The sequence below is a fragment of the Coregonus lavaretus genome, assembly GCF_964263955.1.
Source record: "Coregonus lavaretus genome assembly, contig: HAP1_SCAFFOLD_743, whole genome shotgun sequence".
In the NCBI taxonomy this organism is placed as follows: domain Eukaryota; kingdom Metazoa; phylum Chordata; class Actinopteri; order Salmoniformes; family Salmonidae; genus Coregonus; species Coregonus lavaretus.
This window is the reverse complement of record NW_028163085.1, coordinates 224213-242765: the sequence shown is the minus strand read 5'-3', so window position 1 is coordinate 242765 and position 18553 is coordinate 224213. Positions and strand designations below refer to the sequence as shown.

Here is an 18553-nt window from a genome sequence, read left to right as displayed (position 1 = left end):
TTTATTTATTTTAAAGGAACACAGACAAGAACAAATAGCAGCAGGAATGGTTATACAGCTAGAGACACAATACTGTTAAAATATATATCAGAACAAATAGCAGCAGGAATGGTTATACAGCTAGAGACACAATACTGTTAAAATATATATCAGTATATTATGGAAACTAGTTATTGCAGATAAATACAATTATAATAAACCACATATACAATCACCCACCTCAGCTGCATCAACCCACCCTCCAACCCCTCCTGGGACCACCCCAACCCACCCTCCAACCCCTCCTGGGACCACCCCAACACACCCTCCAACCCCTCCTGGGACCACCCCAACCCACCCTCCAACCCCTCCTGGGACCACCCCAACCCACCCTCCAACCCCTCCTGGGACCACCCCAAACCACCCTCCAACCCCTCCTGGGACCACCCCAACCCACCCTCCAACCCCTCCTGGGACCACCCCAACCCACCCTCCAACCCCTCCTGGGACCACCCCAAACCACCCTCCAACCCCTCCTGGGACCACCCCAACCCACCCTCCAACCCCTCCTGGGACCACCCCAACCCACCCTCCAACCCCTCCTGGGACCACCCCAGCACACCCAACCTGATCTCCATTAAATTAAATACTAAATCAAGGTACACATTTGCACAAAAATGATAATTAACGGTCAATCTGTTGGGTAAAACCCACTACAGGAGTTATTTTATGGTTTCAGCTGCATTTGTTGTTTGGCTAGCCCCATGGATCCTAGCAGTGGATAGTTCTAAATAAATGATATCTATAAAAGTGCTGATCCAATGAGGTGTGGTGGTTGCCATCTTAGTTCCAACATCTTTTTAGCTGCTGTCCAACCTGACAACATTATACGTCTTTGCTGTAATGACAGTGGTGAGTTTGGGGGAACAAGGTATGAGGATACCTCTTTCCAAAACATGTCCCCTGGTCACTCCCGATTACATAGATCATACAGAGGAGCAGTTGTGATTTATATAAAATTATGTTTTCTAGGTGGAAGGTTTACCCTGTGTATGAGATTAAAATGTATCAGCTGATGATTAGGATTGTTAGATGAACCCACTAAGTTCCTGATGAACTCAACTGGGGGGTTGGGAGGGTGAACTCAGGAGGATGGTGATTGTTTAACTAATTGTCTCTATTTTATATTTGAGGGATAATAGTTATCGTCTGGTAAAGGTTTTCAGTTATTCATCATAGCTTGATGTCTTTTTTCCTGTGCTGCTTGGGTGCGTTTGTTTCACAGCGCAGGTTTCTTGGCGCCTTGGTGCTTTATCTTGGCCAGGTCACAGTTGTAAATGAGAACTTGTTCTCAACTGGCTTCTTACCTGGTTAAATAAAGGGGAAATATAAATAAAATAAAGTAAACATGCCGATTGGTATGACGTTTGTGTGTGCGGGTAGGCGCTGTTGGTGACTATGGACACATCCTCTGTTGTTGTTGTTGTTGTTTGTTGTTGTTGTTGCAGACATGCTCAAGTGGGGATAAATAGTCCAGTCATTATTGTTGCCGATGTTTGTCTCTTTGATTCAAATTGTATTTTGTGACTCGACTAACAATATATTCATGTTACAGGGAACAGTCAGTGCACTTCTAATGCCATATCCATATAATTTAGAATGAACCTCTTTGGGGCGATGCTATGCATAGCAGGTACATCTAGCTTAAAGACTAGCGTCTAAGGGTATGGTTTATTAACTCCCTCAGTTGGGGAGGGGGTTGGTGGGTTTGTGGTAGGGTCAGGGTATTAGCTCACCAGATGGTTACTATTTTATACTTTCATCATTTCATTTAGTTTCTATCTTTTTCCCTCTTTCTTATTATCTTTAAAGATGTCTGCTCCTAATAACTATACATTTATGACACTTAACATTAGGGTACTGTAATGAATACTCAGGGAGAAAAAGGTGTAGATTCACGCCCAGAGCGGCAGGTGTGTATTACGCCTTTACAGAAGACAGGAATCGTGGTCACAGGCAGGCAATGGTCATACACAGGTAGGCAAACAGGCAGGTGAATCAAAACTAGGACTGAAGGCTATAACTGGTTCTCACAAACGAGCTAGGAAAAGTCTTAGTAGAGTCAAAACGAACAATACCTCACAAGGCACAAACAGAAAGAACTGAACTAAAGAAGGAGCTGATGAGACCAGGTGAGTAACTAACACAGGTGGAATCAATGAACAAAAATGAAAGACAGGGCTACGTTCAAGAACACAAAGAAACAGGGCTACGTTCAAGAACACAAAGAGACAGGGCTACGTTCAAGAACACAAAGAAACAGGACTACGTTCAAGAACACAAAGAAACAGGGCTACGTTCAAGAACACAAAGAAACAGGGCTACGTTCAAGAACACAAAGAAACAGGGCTACGTTCAAGAACACAAAGAAACAGGGCTACGTTCAAGAACACAAAGAAACAGGGATATGTTCAAGAACAAAAAGAAACAGGGATACGTTGAAGAACACAAAGAAACAGGGCTACGTTCAAGAACACAAAGAAACAGGGCTACGTTCAAGAACACAAAGAAACAGGGTTACGTCGTTCAAGAACACAAAGAAACAGGGCTACGCTCAAGAACACAAAGAAACAGGGATACGTTCAAGAACACAAAGAGACAGGGCTACGTTCAAGAACACAAAGAAACAGGGCTACGTTCAAGAACACAAAGAAACAGGGCTACGTTCAAGAACACAAAGAAACAGGGCTACGTTCAAGAACACAAAGAAACAGGGCAACGTTCAAGAACACAAAGAAACCTGGCTACGTTCAAGAACACAAAGAAACAGGGCTACGTTCAAGAACACAAAGAAACAGGGCTACGTTCAAGAACACAAAGAAACAGGGCTACGTTCAAGAACACAAGGTGAACAAAGAAAAATAAATACAGAACCTTACATTGATTACATAGATCACACAGAAGAGAGGTTCATATGTTCATTAAACTATGTTTTCTAGGTGGAAGGTTTACCCTGTGTATGAGATTAAAATGTATCACCTGATGATTAGGATTGTTAGATGAACCCACTAAGTTCCTGATGAACTCAACTGGTGAGCCTCTTTAGCAGCTAGTTCCATGGACACACTGATTTCAATGTCCTTTGCCAAGGTCAGATGACTTTCAGTCAACAGTCTCTTTTGTGTAGCTTCACTCCGTAGCCCACATACTAGTCTGTCTCTAATGATGTCATTTAGAACAGCATTAAACTCAGTGTTCTGGTAGTTTCTTTAATGCAGCAGCAAACATTGTTACTGATTCTCCCTCTTCCTGATGTCTCCTGTGGAACCTGAACCTTTCAGCATTAACTAGTGGTTCTGGTGAAAAATGTCCTTTAAGTATCTCCACAATATCCCCATACGTCTTATTACCTGTTCTGACTGGCTGTTGCAGGCTGCCTAGTAAATTAAATGTCTTTGGCCCCATTTCACTAAAACATGTAGGCACAATGTTGTCCTCATCCATGTCATTTACAAGAACAAATTATTCAAACTGTTCTGTATATGAGCTCCACTGATCAATACTTTCATCAAACTGTCCAATGTTTCCAACATTTCCAATTATTTTTCGTTTCTCAATAAGCTCCTGATTGTCACTCACTTCAATATTGTCCTCAACCACAGCAATATTTTCCTCAGTCATGTGATCTTCATTCACTTCCCTCACTGACGTTTCGTCCTAAATTCGCTCATTTAGCAGTTTTAATTAAAAGGTTTGTCTTCACAGTTGAATAAATGTCCTTTCCTTTAATCACTGTATGTTCCTCCTTTTTAATCACGTTGTTTTCCCACTCCGATGTCCGTCTCCAGTCCTTTTCTGCCGTCCATGACGATGTTAACTCCAGTGGTGGAAAAAGTACCCAATTGTCATACTTGAGTAACAGTAAAGATACCTTAATAGAAAATGACTCAACTAAAAGTGAAAGTCACCCAGTAAAATAATACTTGAGTAAAAGTCTAAAAGTATTTGGTTTTAAATATACTTAAGTATCAAAAGTAAATGTAATTGCTAAAATATACTAAAGTATCAAAAGTAATAGTACAAGTATAAATCATTTCAAATTCCTTACATAAAGCAAACCAGACGATTTTCTTGTTTTTAAAATGTACGTTCAGCCAGACAATTTACAAACAAAGCATTTGTGTTTAGTGAGTCTGCCAGATCAGAGGCAGTAGGGATGTTCTCTTGATAAGTGTGTGAATTGGACCATTTTCTGTCCTGCTAAGCATTCAAAATTTAACGAGTACTTTTGGGTGTCAGGGAAAATGTATGGAGTAAAAAGTACATTATTTTCTTTAGGAATGTAGTGAAGTAAAAGTAGTCAAAAATATAAATAGTAAAGTCAAGTACAGATACCCCAAAAAACTACTTAAGTAGTACTTTAAAGTATTTTTACTTAAGTACTTTAAACCACTGGTTAACTCTCTTTCTTAGCTAGCTGGACTATGCACTTGCCTCTGCTAGCAATACACTGTGCTAACATTAGCCTAGACTGTACCCCAGAAAATAACAGTTTTAAAAAGTTGTAAAAACCCACTTCTTCCAGACAGAATAGTTCCTGTAGATTCAGACTAACTCATCACCAATCTTTTGTTATGTCTCGTGGGTTTCATAACCACGTCTGTACAACAATTCAATAATGATGAGACAGGAGACAGGAATCAGTTCAACCATTTATCTGGAACGTGATCATCTCAACACATACAAACCCCCATGATGCTCTGCGGCACAACCCCAATATACAACAAATACATAGATAAGTAAATGGACACAAAACAAAACTCATAGAGGAATTTAAATGTTCATTTCTAGAAAGTAGGGCCATGGGATAGGGTCAGAAAGGTCAGTATGTTTGATAACTGGTTACAGAGGTGACATAACAAGCATAAGGTCCATTATAACACAGTGAAGTAGAGGTGGGAGCTAAAAACAGACATGGACAGTGAGACGGTGTGAGGAGGTCAGGGGTGAAACACTAGATCAGGACAGGTAGAAATGGCAGGGCTGGAAATAGACACAGAGACACATTCTGATCATGGCTCAGACCTGACCTGAGACACCCAAACAGAAGATGCCATAGCAAAGTCCTGTCCAGTAGGCTGTATGGGATTTCCTTTCATCAAAATCCAACACATGGAAATGTGTCCAGTGTGTGTGTGTCCAGTGTGTGTGTGTCCAGTGTGTGTGTGTCCAGTGTGTGTGTGTGTGTGTGTCCAGTGTGTGTGTGTGTCCAGTGTGTGTGTGTGTGTGTGTGTGTGTGTGTCCATTGTGTGTGAGTGTGTGTGTGTCCAGTGTGTGTCCAGTGTGTGTGTGTCCAGTGTGTGTGTGTGTGTGTGTGTGTGTGTCCAGTGTGTGTGTGTCCAGTGTGTGTGTGTCCAGTGTGTGTGTGTGTGTGTCCAGTGTGTGTGTGTGTCCAGTGTGTGTGTGTGTGTCCAGTGTGTGTGTGTGTGTCCAGTTTGTGTGTGTGTCCAGTGTGTGTGTGTGTGTTTGTGTGTGTCCAGTGTGTGTGAGTGTGTGTGTGTCCAGTGTGTGTCCAGTGTGTGTGTGTCCAGTGTGTGTGTGTGTGTGTGTGTGTGTGTCCAGTGTGTGTGAGTGTATGTGTGTGTGTCCAGTGTGTGTTTGTGTGTGTGTCCAGTGTGTGTGAGTGTATGTGTGTGTGTCCAGTGTGTGTGTGTGTGTCCTGTGTGTGTGTGTGTGTCAGGTGTGTGTGTGTCCAGTGTGTATGTGTGTGTCATGTGTGTGTGTTTCCAGTGTGTATGTGTGTGTGTCCAGTGTGTATTAGTGTGTGTCCTGTGTGTGTGTGTGTGTGTGTGTGTGTGTGTGTGTCCAGTGTGTGTGTCCAGTGTGTGTGTGTCCTCTGTGTGTGTGTGTGTGTGTCCAGTGTGTGTGTTCAGCGTGTGTGTGTGTGTGTCCAGTGTGTGTGTGTGTCCAGAGTGTGTGTGTGTCCATTGTGTGTTTGTGTCTAGTGTGTGGGTGTGTTTTTCCAGTGTGTGTCCAGTGTGTGTGTGTGTGTGTGTGTGTGATCAGTGTGTGTGTGTCCAGTGTGTGCCAGTGTGTGTGTGTCCGGTGTGTGTATGTTCAGTGTGTTTGTTCAGTGTGTGTGTGTGTGTGTGTGTGTACAGTGTGTGTGTATCAAGTGTGTTTGTGTGTCCAGTGTGTGTGTGTTCAGTATGTGTGTGTGTGTGTGTCCAGTGTGTGTGTGTGTGTGTCTGTCCAGTGTTTGTGTGTGTCCAGTGTGTGTGTGTGTCCAGTGTGTGTGTGTGTCCAGTGTGTGTGTTTGTGTCCAGTGTGTCCAGTGTGTGTGTGTGTCCAGTGTGTGTGTTTGTGTCCAGTGTGTCCAGTGTGTGTGTGTGTGTGTGTGTGTGTGTGTGTCCAGTGTGTGTGTTTGTGTGTCTAGTGTGTGTGTGTGTGTCCAGTGTGTGTGTGTCCAGTGTGTGTGTATCCAGTGTGTGTGTGTGTCCAGTGTGTGTGTTTGTGTCCAGTGTGTCCAGTGTGTGTGTGTGTGTGTGTGTCAGTGTTACCATGGTTATTATTTACAGATTTATTGATGTTTGACACAGGGACACTGAGGACACCATACCCCAAAGTTCAAAGGAGTCATCATGAACCCTAAACCCTGGATAAAGGGGCTCAGTGAATGTGGTGTAGAATGTGTTCAGGTGGGTCAGTGTGTCAGAGGACAGAGTGTAGAAGGACAGAGTGCCGGCTGGCCAGTCCAGATACACTCCTACTCTGTGGGAGCTGGAGGAGGGGACGTCTATGGTAGTGGACTTCTTATTGTGCCTGGCAGAGTAACTGTTGTCCGAGCAGAACAGACTCCAGGACTTGTCATTACATCCAATCATACAGTCATTACCCCTTCCTCTCCTGCTGATTCCTTTATAAGCCACTCCTATACCAGCCCCTCTCCCACTCCACTCTACCTCCCAGTAACAGCGCCCAGTCAGACCCTCTCTACACAGCACCTGTTCACAGATCTCAAATCTCTCTGGGTGATCAGGATACGGCTGCTTCTCTGTCCTACATGTCACCTTTCTGTTCTCCCCAGACAGAGAGAGGAATCTGTTTACTGTGTTTGGGTCCAGTGTGAGATCACAGACATCTGATGGATGAAACCAGACACAATATTAGAAATCATCATCATTCACATTAGAATGTTAACTCACTTTACACTAATTCATTTAATGTAGATGTTTCTAGGTATCAAAAGGAGAAGTTAAGGTAACTTGAGACTTGTTCAATGATCATATGTTATACTGTATGGTAATATAAAACACACTTATTCCCATTAATTACACACACAAACACACACACACACACTGAACACACACACACACATTTCTAATGTAACAGGAACACGCCACACACACACAGACACACACATTGTCAAAGCAACTCTTTGTAAACTTTGGTGTCCATGATTTGTGCTTCTGTAGAACTACAGCTGATATTTAATATGACCAAGTAAGTAATGATGGTGGTCTTTGACTTTGACTTCACTTGAATTAAGACTTATTCTTAGTCATTTTCTTCACAGCAGTCAACACTCACATTTTCTAAGTCCAGGTTTCATTGTGTTCTCTCCACCATGTTCCACACTGTAGCGGTAAGCAGAAGAACAGACAGTCATTGAGGGATACACCTGAACTCACACACACACACACACACACACACACACACACACACACACACACACACACACACACACACACACACACACAGTGTGTGTGTGTGTGTGTGTGTCTGTGTGTCCAGTGTGTGTGTTTACAGTGTGTGTGTGTGTGTGTGTGTCCAGTGTGAGTAAGTCTGTGTGTTTGTGTGTGTCCAGTGTGTGTGTGTTTGTGTATGTTTCCAGTGTGTTTTTGTGTGTGTCCGGTGTGTGTCCAGTGTGTGTGTGTGTGTGTGTTTGTGTGTCCAGTGTGTGTCCAGTGTGTGTGTGTGTGTGTTTGTACAGTGTGTGTGTGTGTCCTTTGTGTGTGTGTGTCCAGTGTGTGTGTGTGTATGTCTAGTGTGTGTGTGTGTGTGTGTCCAGTGTGTGTGTGTGTGTCCAGTGTGTATGTGTGTCCAGTGTGTTTGTGTGTCCAGTGTGTGTACTGATACACGTACACACTGGACAGACACACACACACACACACACACACACACACACACACACACACACACACACACACTGGACACACACACACACACTGGACACACACACACACAATGGACAAACACACACACACCGGGGACACACACACACACACACAGGACACACACACACACACACACACACACACACACACACACTGGACACACACACACACTGGACACACTGCACACACACACACACACACACACACACACACACACACACACACACACACACAGTCTTTATATAACTTAGTCCAAGTGGTGGTCAGAATGTTTGTCATAACTAGCCTGATAACTCCAACATGTCTGATATGAACATTGACATAAACCCTCTACATACTTGAGTTTCTCCAGTCTGCAGTGTGGATCCTCCAGTCCAGCAGAGAGCAGTCTGTCTCCTGAGTCTCCTGGGTGATTGTAGCTCAGGTCCAGCTCTCTCAGGTGTGAGGGGTTTGACTTCAGAGCTGAGACCAGAGAAGCACAGCCTTCCTCTGTGACTAGACAGCCTGACAGCCTGCAAAGAGTCAAATCATATTAAAATCACACTGCTATTCTTTGGTGGTGAAAATAGTGGCAGTATATTTTTTTCAACATTTTCAGATACACCAGTGTCCTGAAACCTGCCATATCTATTCATAAATGAATGTTTCATTATTAGAAATTATCATAATATTGCTTGTAGAGAGAAACATGTATATTACAAATATTTGAGTAGACTGACCAGAGCAGTTTAAAAAGCAGTATCAGTCAAAAGACAGACAGGGAGGTATCAGATTTAGATTGTATTGAGTATACAGTCCACACCATATCTATTTTGACAGTGAAGACAACATTTTAAATGTGGCTCTATACTGCAGCATTTTGGATTTGAGATCAAATGTTTCATATGAGGTGACAGTATATAATGTCATCTTTTATTTGAGGGTATATTCATACATATCTGTTTCACTGTTCAGAAATGAAAGCACTTTATGTATCTAGTCCCCCCATTTGAAGAAGTCAAACGAATTCTGACCAATTCACTTATAGTGTATTAAAGTAGTCAAAAGTTTAGTATTTGGTTGTGTTTTGGGTTATGTTTTGTCCAATAGTAACTGAATGGTGGATGATGACTGGAGTAATTTTCTGTCTAAGTGAGTAGATAACAGGTTTCTAAACACTACTAAATTAATCCTGATGATGCCATGATTAAGAAATATCATGAATGAATCATGAATAATAATGAATGAGAAAGTTACAGAGGCTACAACAAAACATGCTAACCTCTCACCATTACCAATAACAGAGGGGGTATGATCCTTGTTCCTCTGTAACTTTCTCATTCATCATCATTCACGATTCATTCATGATTATTCATAATCATGGTAGTATCTGTCACACTCTGGCTCTGGGGACTTTATATGTTGAGTCAGGGTGTGTAGATTCCGTGTGTTTATGTGCTGTTTTTGAGTGTCTAGTTGTTCTATGTCTATGTTGGCCAGAGTGGCTCCCAATCAGAGGCAACGAGTGTCAGCTGTTGTGGGTTGTCTCTGATTGGGAGCCAAATTTAAACTGTATGTTTTCCCTTGGGTGTTGTGGGTTTTTGTTCCGTGTCGGTATTTGTCACCGTGGACTTCACGAGTCGTGTTTTGTTTGTAACTTTAACTAATAAAAGTCATGTTTGTTTCACACGCTGCGCCTTGGTCTACTCACTCCTACGACGATCGTGACAGAAAAACCCACCATAAAAGGACCAAGCAGCGTGTCCAGGAGCAGGCAGACTGGACATGGGAGGAAGCGCCAGGAAAGGAGATGGAGAGGCTGGCGATGGCCCAGGTGGGCAAATCGTGGTCCTGGGAGGACATGCTCGGGGGCAAGGGACCTTGGGGTAGGATTAAGGCCCTGGCGAGAGAGGAGCAGCGGCGTCAGCAGTGCCATCGTCGGACGGACGAGAGGCACCCCCAATAATTTTTTAGGGGGGGGCACACGGCATGGGCGACTGGGCAGCAGGAGGCTGCCACAGGGCGAAATGGGAGACGAGGAGAGAAGGCCACCGGGTTACGGGAGCCATTGGCGAGAGGAGGGAAGGAAGTTGTAGAGGCACGGCGAGAGGTACTGAGGTGTATTGCCAGTCCGGTCCGGCCCGTTCCTGACCCCCGTTTAAGGCCAGTGGTGTGTGTTCCCAGTACGGTCCGGCCTGTTCCTGCTCCACGCACCAAGCCTAAGTTGTGCGTCGCCAGCCCAGCCCGGCCTGTCCCTGCTCCACGCACCAAGCCTACGATGTGCGTCGCCAGCCCAGCCCGGCCTGTCCCTTCTCCACGCACCAAGCCTACGGTGTGCGTCGCCAGCCCAGCCCGGCCTGTCCCTGCTCCACGCACCAAGCCTACGGTGTGCGTCGCCAGCCCAGCCCGGCCTGTCCCTGCTCCACGCACCAAGCCTACGGTGTGCGTCGCCAGCCCAGCCCGGCCTGTCCCTGCTCCACGCACCAAGCCTACGGTGTGCGTCGCCAGCCCAGCCCGGCCTGTTCCTGCTCCACGCACCAAGCCTACGGTGTGCGTCGCCAGCCCAGCCCGGCCTGTTCCTGCTCCACGCACCAAGCCTACGGTGTGCGTCGCCAGCCCAGCCCGGCCTGTCCCTGCTCCACGCACCAAGCCTACGGTGTGCGTCGCCAGCCCAGCCCGGCCTGTCCCTGCTCCACGCACCAAGCCTACGGTGTGCGTCGTCAGCCTGGTCCAGCCCGTTCCTGCCACTCGCACCAAGGCAGGGGTGCGAGTCGTCAGCCTGGTCCAGCCCGTTCCTGCCACTCGCACCAAGCCAGGGGTGCGAGTCGTCAGCCTGGTCCAGCCCGTTCCTGCTACTCGCACCAAGCCCGGGGTGCGAGTCGTCAGCCTGGTAAGGCCCGTCGCTGCTCCACGCACCAAGCCAGGGGTGCGAGTCGTCAGTCCGGTGAGGCCCGTTCCGGCTCCACGCACCAAGCCTGGGGTGCGCATCGTCAGCCCGGTCCGGCCCGTCGCTGCTCCACGCACCAAGCCTGGGGTGCGCATCGTCAGCCCGGTCCGGCCCGTCGCTGCTCCACGCACCAAGCCAAGGGTGCGAGTCGTCAGTCCGGTGAGGCCCGTTCCGGCTCCACGCACCAAGCCAGGGGTGCGTATCGTCAGCCCGGTCCGGTCCGTTGCTGCTCCACGCACCAAGCCAGGGGGGCGCATCGTCAGCCAGGTCCGGTCCGTTCCTGCCTCACGCGCCAAGCCAGGGGTGCGCGTCGTCAGTCCGGTGCCTGATCATGTACCGGTCAGCTGCTCCACAACGGAGCGTAAGCAATCCGCTCCGTCGATGTCCAGTCCAGATCCAGCCAGCGGGGTCAGACCGGACCAGGGGCGCTACGGGGGAATTATGGAAGGGTGGTGGTCAAGCCCGGAGCCGGAGCCGCCTCCGAGGAGGAATGCCCACCCAGCCCTCCCCTGTTTGGGGTTTTGTTGAGGCGCGGTCGCAGTCCGCGCCTTTGGGGGGGGGGGTACTGTCACACTCTGGCTCTGGGGACTTTATATGTTGAGTCAGGGTGTGTAGATTCCGTGTGTTTATGTGCTGTGTTTGAGTGTCTAGTTGTTCTATGTCTATGTTGGCCAGAGTGGCTCCCAATCAGAGGCAACGAGTGTCAGCTGTTGTGGGTTGTCTCTGATTGGGAGCCATATTTAAACTGTATGTTTTCCCTTGGGTGTTGTGGGTTTTTGTTCCGTGTCGGTATTTGTTTACCGTGGACTTCACGAGTCGTGTTTTGTTTGTAACTTTAACTAATTAAAGTCATGTTTGTTTCACACGCTGCGCCTTGGTCTACTCACTCCTACGACGATCGTGACAGTATCCACATGAACATAGAAGTTTTCAGAAACATCTTCTATTCTTACTGACAATACAAGTGAAGTGACTCCAAAATGACAGGACATTATTCACCATTCAGTTTCCTTTGGGAAAAACATCATCCAAAACACAACAAAGACAAACTGCAAATGCATTCAACAAGTTTGTGGAATCACAAGCTTGATGTAATCACTGAAGGCAAAGAATATTGGACCAAAAACATTTTTATGTATTTTTATTTAACTAGGCAAGTCAGTTAAGAACAAATTCTTATTTACAATGACAGCCTACACCGGCCAAACCCGGACGACGCTGGGCCAATTGTGCGCCACCCTATGGGACTCCCAATCACGGCCGGTTGTGATACAGCCTGGAATCGAACCAGGGGGTCTGTAGTGACGCCTCAAGCACTGAGATGCAGTGCCTTAGACCGCTGAGTCACTCGGGAGCCCACTAAACTTTCGATTAATTGAATTTGTCCAAATAATTACGACTTAAAATGGGAGAACTAGATACGTAAAGTGCTTTCAATTCTAAACTGTAAAAAATATATATTTATGAATACCTTTAAATAAAAGGTGACATTATATACTGTCACCTAATATGAAACATTCTACCTCAAATCCAAGATGCTGGAGCATAGCACCAAATTTAAAACTGTAAGCTTCACTGTCCAAACACATATGGTGTGGAATATGTGTGCCTGGTAAACACATGTGGATCTGGTGAACAGTTCTCACTTGTTGACCAACTACAGGAATACTGACCTCAGAGTCTCCAGTTTACAGTGGGGATTCCCCAGTCCAGCAGAGAGCAGCTTCACTCCTGAATCCTTCAGGTCACTGTTACTCAGATCCAGCTCTCTCAGGTGTGAGGGGTTTGACTTCAGAGCTGAGACCAGAGAAGCACAGCCTTTCTCTGTGACTCCACAGCCTGACAGCCTGACAAAGAGATCATCATGATTTCACAAACACACTGTTAATTTAACACCAGTAGTGTAGAAGGACAATGGCAGATGCATTTGGTTTATTCTCTTAAACAACATATAGATTCATCTTCCGTCTCCTAGAATTGTATGGTCATATTGTTATACTAATGTGAACATCAATTCATTGATTAAATGTGTCCTGAAACCTTCCATATCTATTCATAAATGGATGTTTGATTATTGGAAATGACAAATTATGAAAGTATTGCCTGCAGAGAGAAACATGTATAGTACAAATATTTGAGTAGACTGACCAGAGCAGTTTAAAAATCAGTATCAGTCAAAAGACAGACACTGAGGTATCAGATTTAGATTGTATTGAGTATACAGTCCACACCATATCTATTTTGACAGTGAAGCTAACATTTTAAATGTAGCTCTATACTCCAGCATTTTGGATTTGAGATCAAATGTTTCATATGAGATGACAGTATATAATGTCATCTTTTAGTTGAGGGTATTTTAATACATATCTGTTTCACGTTTTGAAATGAAAGCACTTTATGTATCTAGTTTGAAGAAGTCATAAGTATTTTGACAAATTCACTCATAGTGTACTAATGTAGTCAAAAGTTTAGTACAGTGAAGGAAAAAAGTATTTGATCCCCTGCTGATTTTGTACGTTTTCCCACTGACAAAGAAATGATCAGTCTATAATTTTAATGGTAGGTTTATTTGAACAGTGAGACACAGAATAACAACAACAAAAAATCTAGAAAAACGCATGTCAAAAATGTTATAAATTGATTTGCATTTTAATGAGGGAAATAAGTATTTGACCCCCTCTGAATCAGAAAGATTTCTGGCTCCCAGCTGTCTTTTATACAGGTAATGAGCTGAGATTAGGAGCACACTCTTAAAGGGAGTGCTCCTAATCTCAGTTTGTTACCTATATAAAAGACACCTGTCCACAGAAACAATCAATCAATCAGATTCCAAACTCTCCACCATGGCCAAGACCAAAGAGCTCTCCAAGGATGTCAGGGACAAGATTGTAGACCTACACAAGGCTGGAATGGGCTACAAGACCATCGCCAAGCAGCTTGGTGAGAAGGTGACAACAGTTGGTGCGATTATTTGCAAATGGAAGAAACACAAAATAACTGTCAATCTCCCTCGGCCTGGGGCTCCATGCAAGATCTCACCTCGTGGAGTTGCAATGATTACATTTTACATTTGAGTCATTTAGCAGACGCTCTTATCCAGAGCAACTGGGGTTAAGTGCCTTGCTTAAGGGCACATCGACAGATTTTTCACCTAGTTGGCTCGGGGATTAGAACCAGCGACCTTTCGGTTACTGGCACAACGCTCTTACCCACTAAGCTACCTGCCGACCCCATGAGAACGGTGAGGAATCAGCCCAGAACTACACGGGAGGATCATGTCAATGATCTCAAGGCAGCTGGGACCATAGTCACCAAGAAAACAATTGGTAACACACTATGCCGTGAAGGACTGAAATCCTGCAGCGCCCGCAAGGTCCCCCTGCTCAAGAAAGCACGTATACAGGCCCATCTGAAGTTTGCCAATTAACATCTGAATGAGAACTGGGTGAAAGTGTTGTGGTCAGATGAGACCAAAATCGAGCTCTTTGGCATCAACTCAACTCGTCGTGTTTGGAGGAGGAAACCTTATGCTTTGGGGGTGTTTTTCTGCTAAGGGGACAGGACAACTTCACCGCATCAAAGGGACGATGGACGGGGCCGTGTACTGTCAAATCTTGGGTGAGAACCTCCTTCCCTCAGCCAGGGCATTGAAAATGGGTCGTGGATTTATTTCCCTCATTAAAATGCAAATCAATTTATAACATTTTTGACATGTGTTTTTCTGGATTATTTTATTATTATTCTGTCTCTCACTGTTCAAATAAACCTACCATTAAAATGAAAGACTGATCATGTCTTTGTCAGTGGGCAAACGTACAAAATCAGCAGGGGATCAAATACTTTTTTCCCTCACTGTATTTGGTCCGATTTTCCTTGAACACAATGACTACATCAAGCTTGTGACTCAAACTCGTTGGTTGCATTTGCAGTTTGTTTTGGTTGTGTTTTGGGATAGGTTTTGCCCAATATTAAAATGGTGGATGATGACTGGAGTAATTTTCTGTCTAAGTGAGTAGATAACATGTTTCTAAACACAACTAAATTAATCCTGATGATGCCATGATTAGTCATTTAAGAACACATTCTTATTTACAATGACAGCCTACACCGGCCAAACCCGGACGACGCTGGGCCAATTGTGCGCCGCACTATGGGACTCCCAATCACGGCCAGTTGTGATACAGCCTGGAATCAAACCAGGGGGTCTGTAGTGACGCCTCAAGCACTGAGATGCAGTGCCTTAGACCGCTGCGCCACTCGGGAGCCAAATAAACTTTAAACTAATTGAATTTCTCCAAATAATTACGACTTAAAATGGGAGAACTAGATACGTAAAGTGCTTTCATTTCTAAACGGTAAATAATATATATTTATGAATACCTTTAAATAAAAGGTGACATTATATACTGTCGCATAATATGAAACATTCTATCTTAAATCCAAAATGCTGGAGCATAGCACCAAATTTAAAACTGTAAACTTCACTGTCCAAACACATATGGTATGGACTATGTGTGCCTGGTAAACACATGTGGATCTATAGATTCATCTTCCGTCTCCTAGAATTGTATGGTCATATTGTTATACTAATGTGAACATCAATTCATTGATTAAATGTGTCCTGAAACCTTCCATATCTATTCATAAATGGATGTTTCATTATTAGAAATGACAAATTATGAAAGTATTGCCTGCAGAGAGAAACATGTATAGTACAAATATTTGAGTAGACTGACCAGAGCAGTTTAAAAAGCAGTATCAGTCAAAAGACAGACAGTGAGGTATCAGATTTAGATTGTATTGAGTATACAGTCCACACCATATCTAGTTTGACAGTGAAGCTAACATTTTAAATGTGGCTCTATACTCCAGCATTTTGGATTTGAGATCAAATGTTTCATATGAGATGACAGTATATAATATCTTCTTTTAGTTGAGGGTATTTTAATACATATCTGTTTCACGTTTTGAAATGAAAGCACTTTATGTATCTAGTTTGAAGAAGTCATAAGTATTTTGACAAATTCAATCATAGTGTACTAATGTAGTCAAAAGTTGAGTATTTGGTCTGATATTCCTTGAACACAATGACTACATCAAGCTTGTGACTGAAACTCATTGGTTGCATTTGAGGTTTGTTTTGGTTGTGTTTTGGGTTATGTTTTGCCCAATATTAAAATGGTGGATGATGACTGGAGTAATTTTCTGTCTAAGTGAGTAAATAACATGTTTCTAAACACTACTAAATTAATCCTGATGATGCCATGATTAAGAAAAATCATGAATGAATCTTGAATAATAATGAGTGAGAAAGTTACAGAGGTTACAACAAAACATGCTAACCTCTCACCATTACCAATAACAGAGGGGGAATGATCCTTGTTCCTCTGTAACTTTCTCATTCATCATCATTCACAATTCATTCATGATTATTCATAATCATAGTAGCATCCACATGAATGTAGAATTGTTCAGAAACATATTCTATTCTTGCTGACAATACAAGTGAAGTGACTCCAAAATGACAGGACATTATTCACCATTCAGTTTATTTTAGGAATAACATAATCTAAAACACAACCAAGACAAACTGCAAATGCATTCAACAAGTTTGTAGAATCACAAGCTTCATGTAATCACTGCAGGTATGGAATATTGGACCAAACACTTTTTTATGTATTTTTATTTTATTTAACTAGGCAAGTCAGTTAAGAACAAATTCTTATTTACAATGACAGCCTACACCGGCCAAACCCGGACAACGCTGAGCCAATTGTGCGCCGCACTATGGGACTCCCAATCACTGCCGGTTGTGATACAGCCTGGAATCAAACCAGGGGGTCTGTAGTGACGCCTCAAGCACTGAGATGCAGTGCCTTAGACCGCTGCGCCACTCGGGAGCCCAATAAACTTTTGACTAATTTAATTTGTCCAAATAATTACGACTTAAAATGGGAGAACCCGATACGTAAAGTGCTTTCATTTCTAAACGGTAAAAAATATATATTTATGAATACCTTTAAATAAAAGGTGACATTCTGTACTGTCGCCTAATATGAAACATTATATCTCAAATCCAAAATGCTGGAGCATAGCACCAAATGTAAAACTGTAAGCTTCACTGTCCGAACACATATGGTGTGGAATATGTGTGCCTGGTAAACACATGTGGATCTGGTGAACAGTTATCACTTGTTGACCAACTACAGGAATACTGACCTCAGAGTCTCCAGTTTACAGTGGGGATTCCCCAGTCCAGCAGAGAGCAGCTTCACTCCTGAATCCTTCAGGTCATTGTTACTCAGATCCAGCTCTCTCAGATGAGAGGGGTTTGACTTCAGAGCTGATACCAGAGAAGCACAGCCTTCCTCTGTGACTAGACAGCCTGACAGCCTGCAAAGAGTCAAATCATATTAAAATCACACTGCTATTCTTTGGTGGTGAAAATAGTGGCAGCATATTTTTTCTACATATTAAGATATATCAGTGTCATGAAACCTGCCGTATCTATTCATAAATGAATGTATCATTTTAGAAATGACAAATTATCAAAGTATTGCTTGTAGAGAGAAAAATATAAAAGTACAAATATTTGAGTAGACTGACCAGAGCAGTTTAAAAAGCAGTATCAGTCAAAAGACAGACAGTGAGGTATCAGATTTAGATTGTATTGAGTATACAGTCCACAGCATATCTAGTTTGACAGTGAAGATAACATTTTAAATGTGGCTCTGTACTCTAGCATTTTGGATTTGAGATCAAATGTTTCATATGAGGTGACAGCATATAATGTCACCTTTTATTTGAGGATATTTTAATACATATCTGTTTCACCGTTTAGAAATGAAAGCACTTCATGTATCTCCCATTTGAAGAAGTCATAAGTATTCTGACCAATTCACTTATAGTGTATTAAAGTAGTCAAAAGTTGAGTATTTGGTTGTAAACTCATTGGTTGCATTTGCAGTTTGTTTTGGTTGTGTTTTGGGTTATGTTTTGTCCAATAGTAACTGAATGGTGGATGATGACTGGAGTAATTTTCTGTCAAAAAAACTGTAAGCTTCACTGTCCAAACACATATGGTGTGGACTATGTGTGCCTGGTAAACACATGTGGATCTGGTGAACAGTTATCACTTGTTCACCAACTACAGGAATACTGACCTCAGAGTCTCCAGTTTACAGTGGGGATTCCCCAGTCCAGCAGAGAGCAGCTTCACTCCTGAATCCTTCAGGTCATTGTTACTCAGATCCAGCTCTCTCAGGTGTGAGGGGTTTGACTTCAGAGCTGAGACCAGAGAAGCACAGCCTTCTTCTGTGACTAGACAGCCTGACAGCCTGCAAAGAGATCATCATGATTTCACAAACACACTGTTAATTGAACACCAGTAGTGTAGAAGGACAATGGCAGATGCATTTGGTTTATTCTCTTAAACAACATACAGTATATATTCATCTTCCTTCTCCTAGAA

At 43.6% G+C, this 18553-nt stretch overlaps 1 protein-coding gene across 1 annotated transcript; it reads right to left on the bottom strand.

The window, feature by feature from the left end:
• Positions 1-4681: 4681 nt before the first annotated feature.
• On the bottom strand, positions 4682-13139 carry LOC311118503 (stonustoxin subunit beta-like; the record flags this gene model as incomplete). Its single annotated transcript, XM_084193295.1, has 5 exons — positions 4682-7120; positions 7570-7616; positions 8495-8668; positions 12756-12929; positions 13123-13139. 5 exons carry the CDS (start codon positions 13137-13139, stop codon positions 6552-6554), a joined length of 981 nt encoding a protein of 326 aa, XP_084049421.1. The 3' UTR covers positions 4682-6551.
• Positions 13140-18553: the final 5414 nt, after the last annotated feature.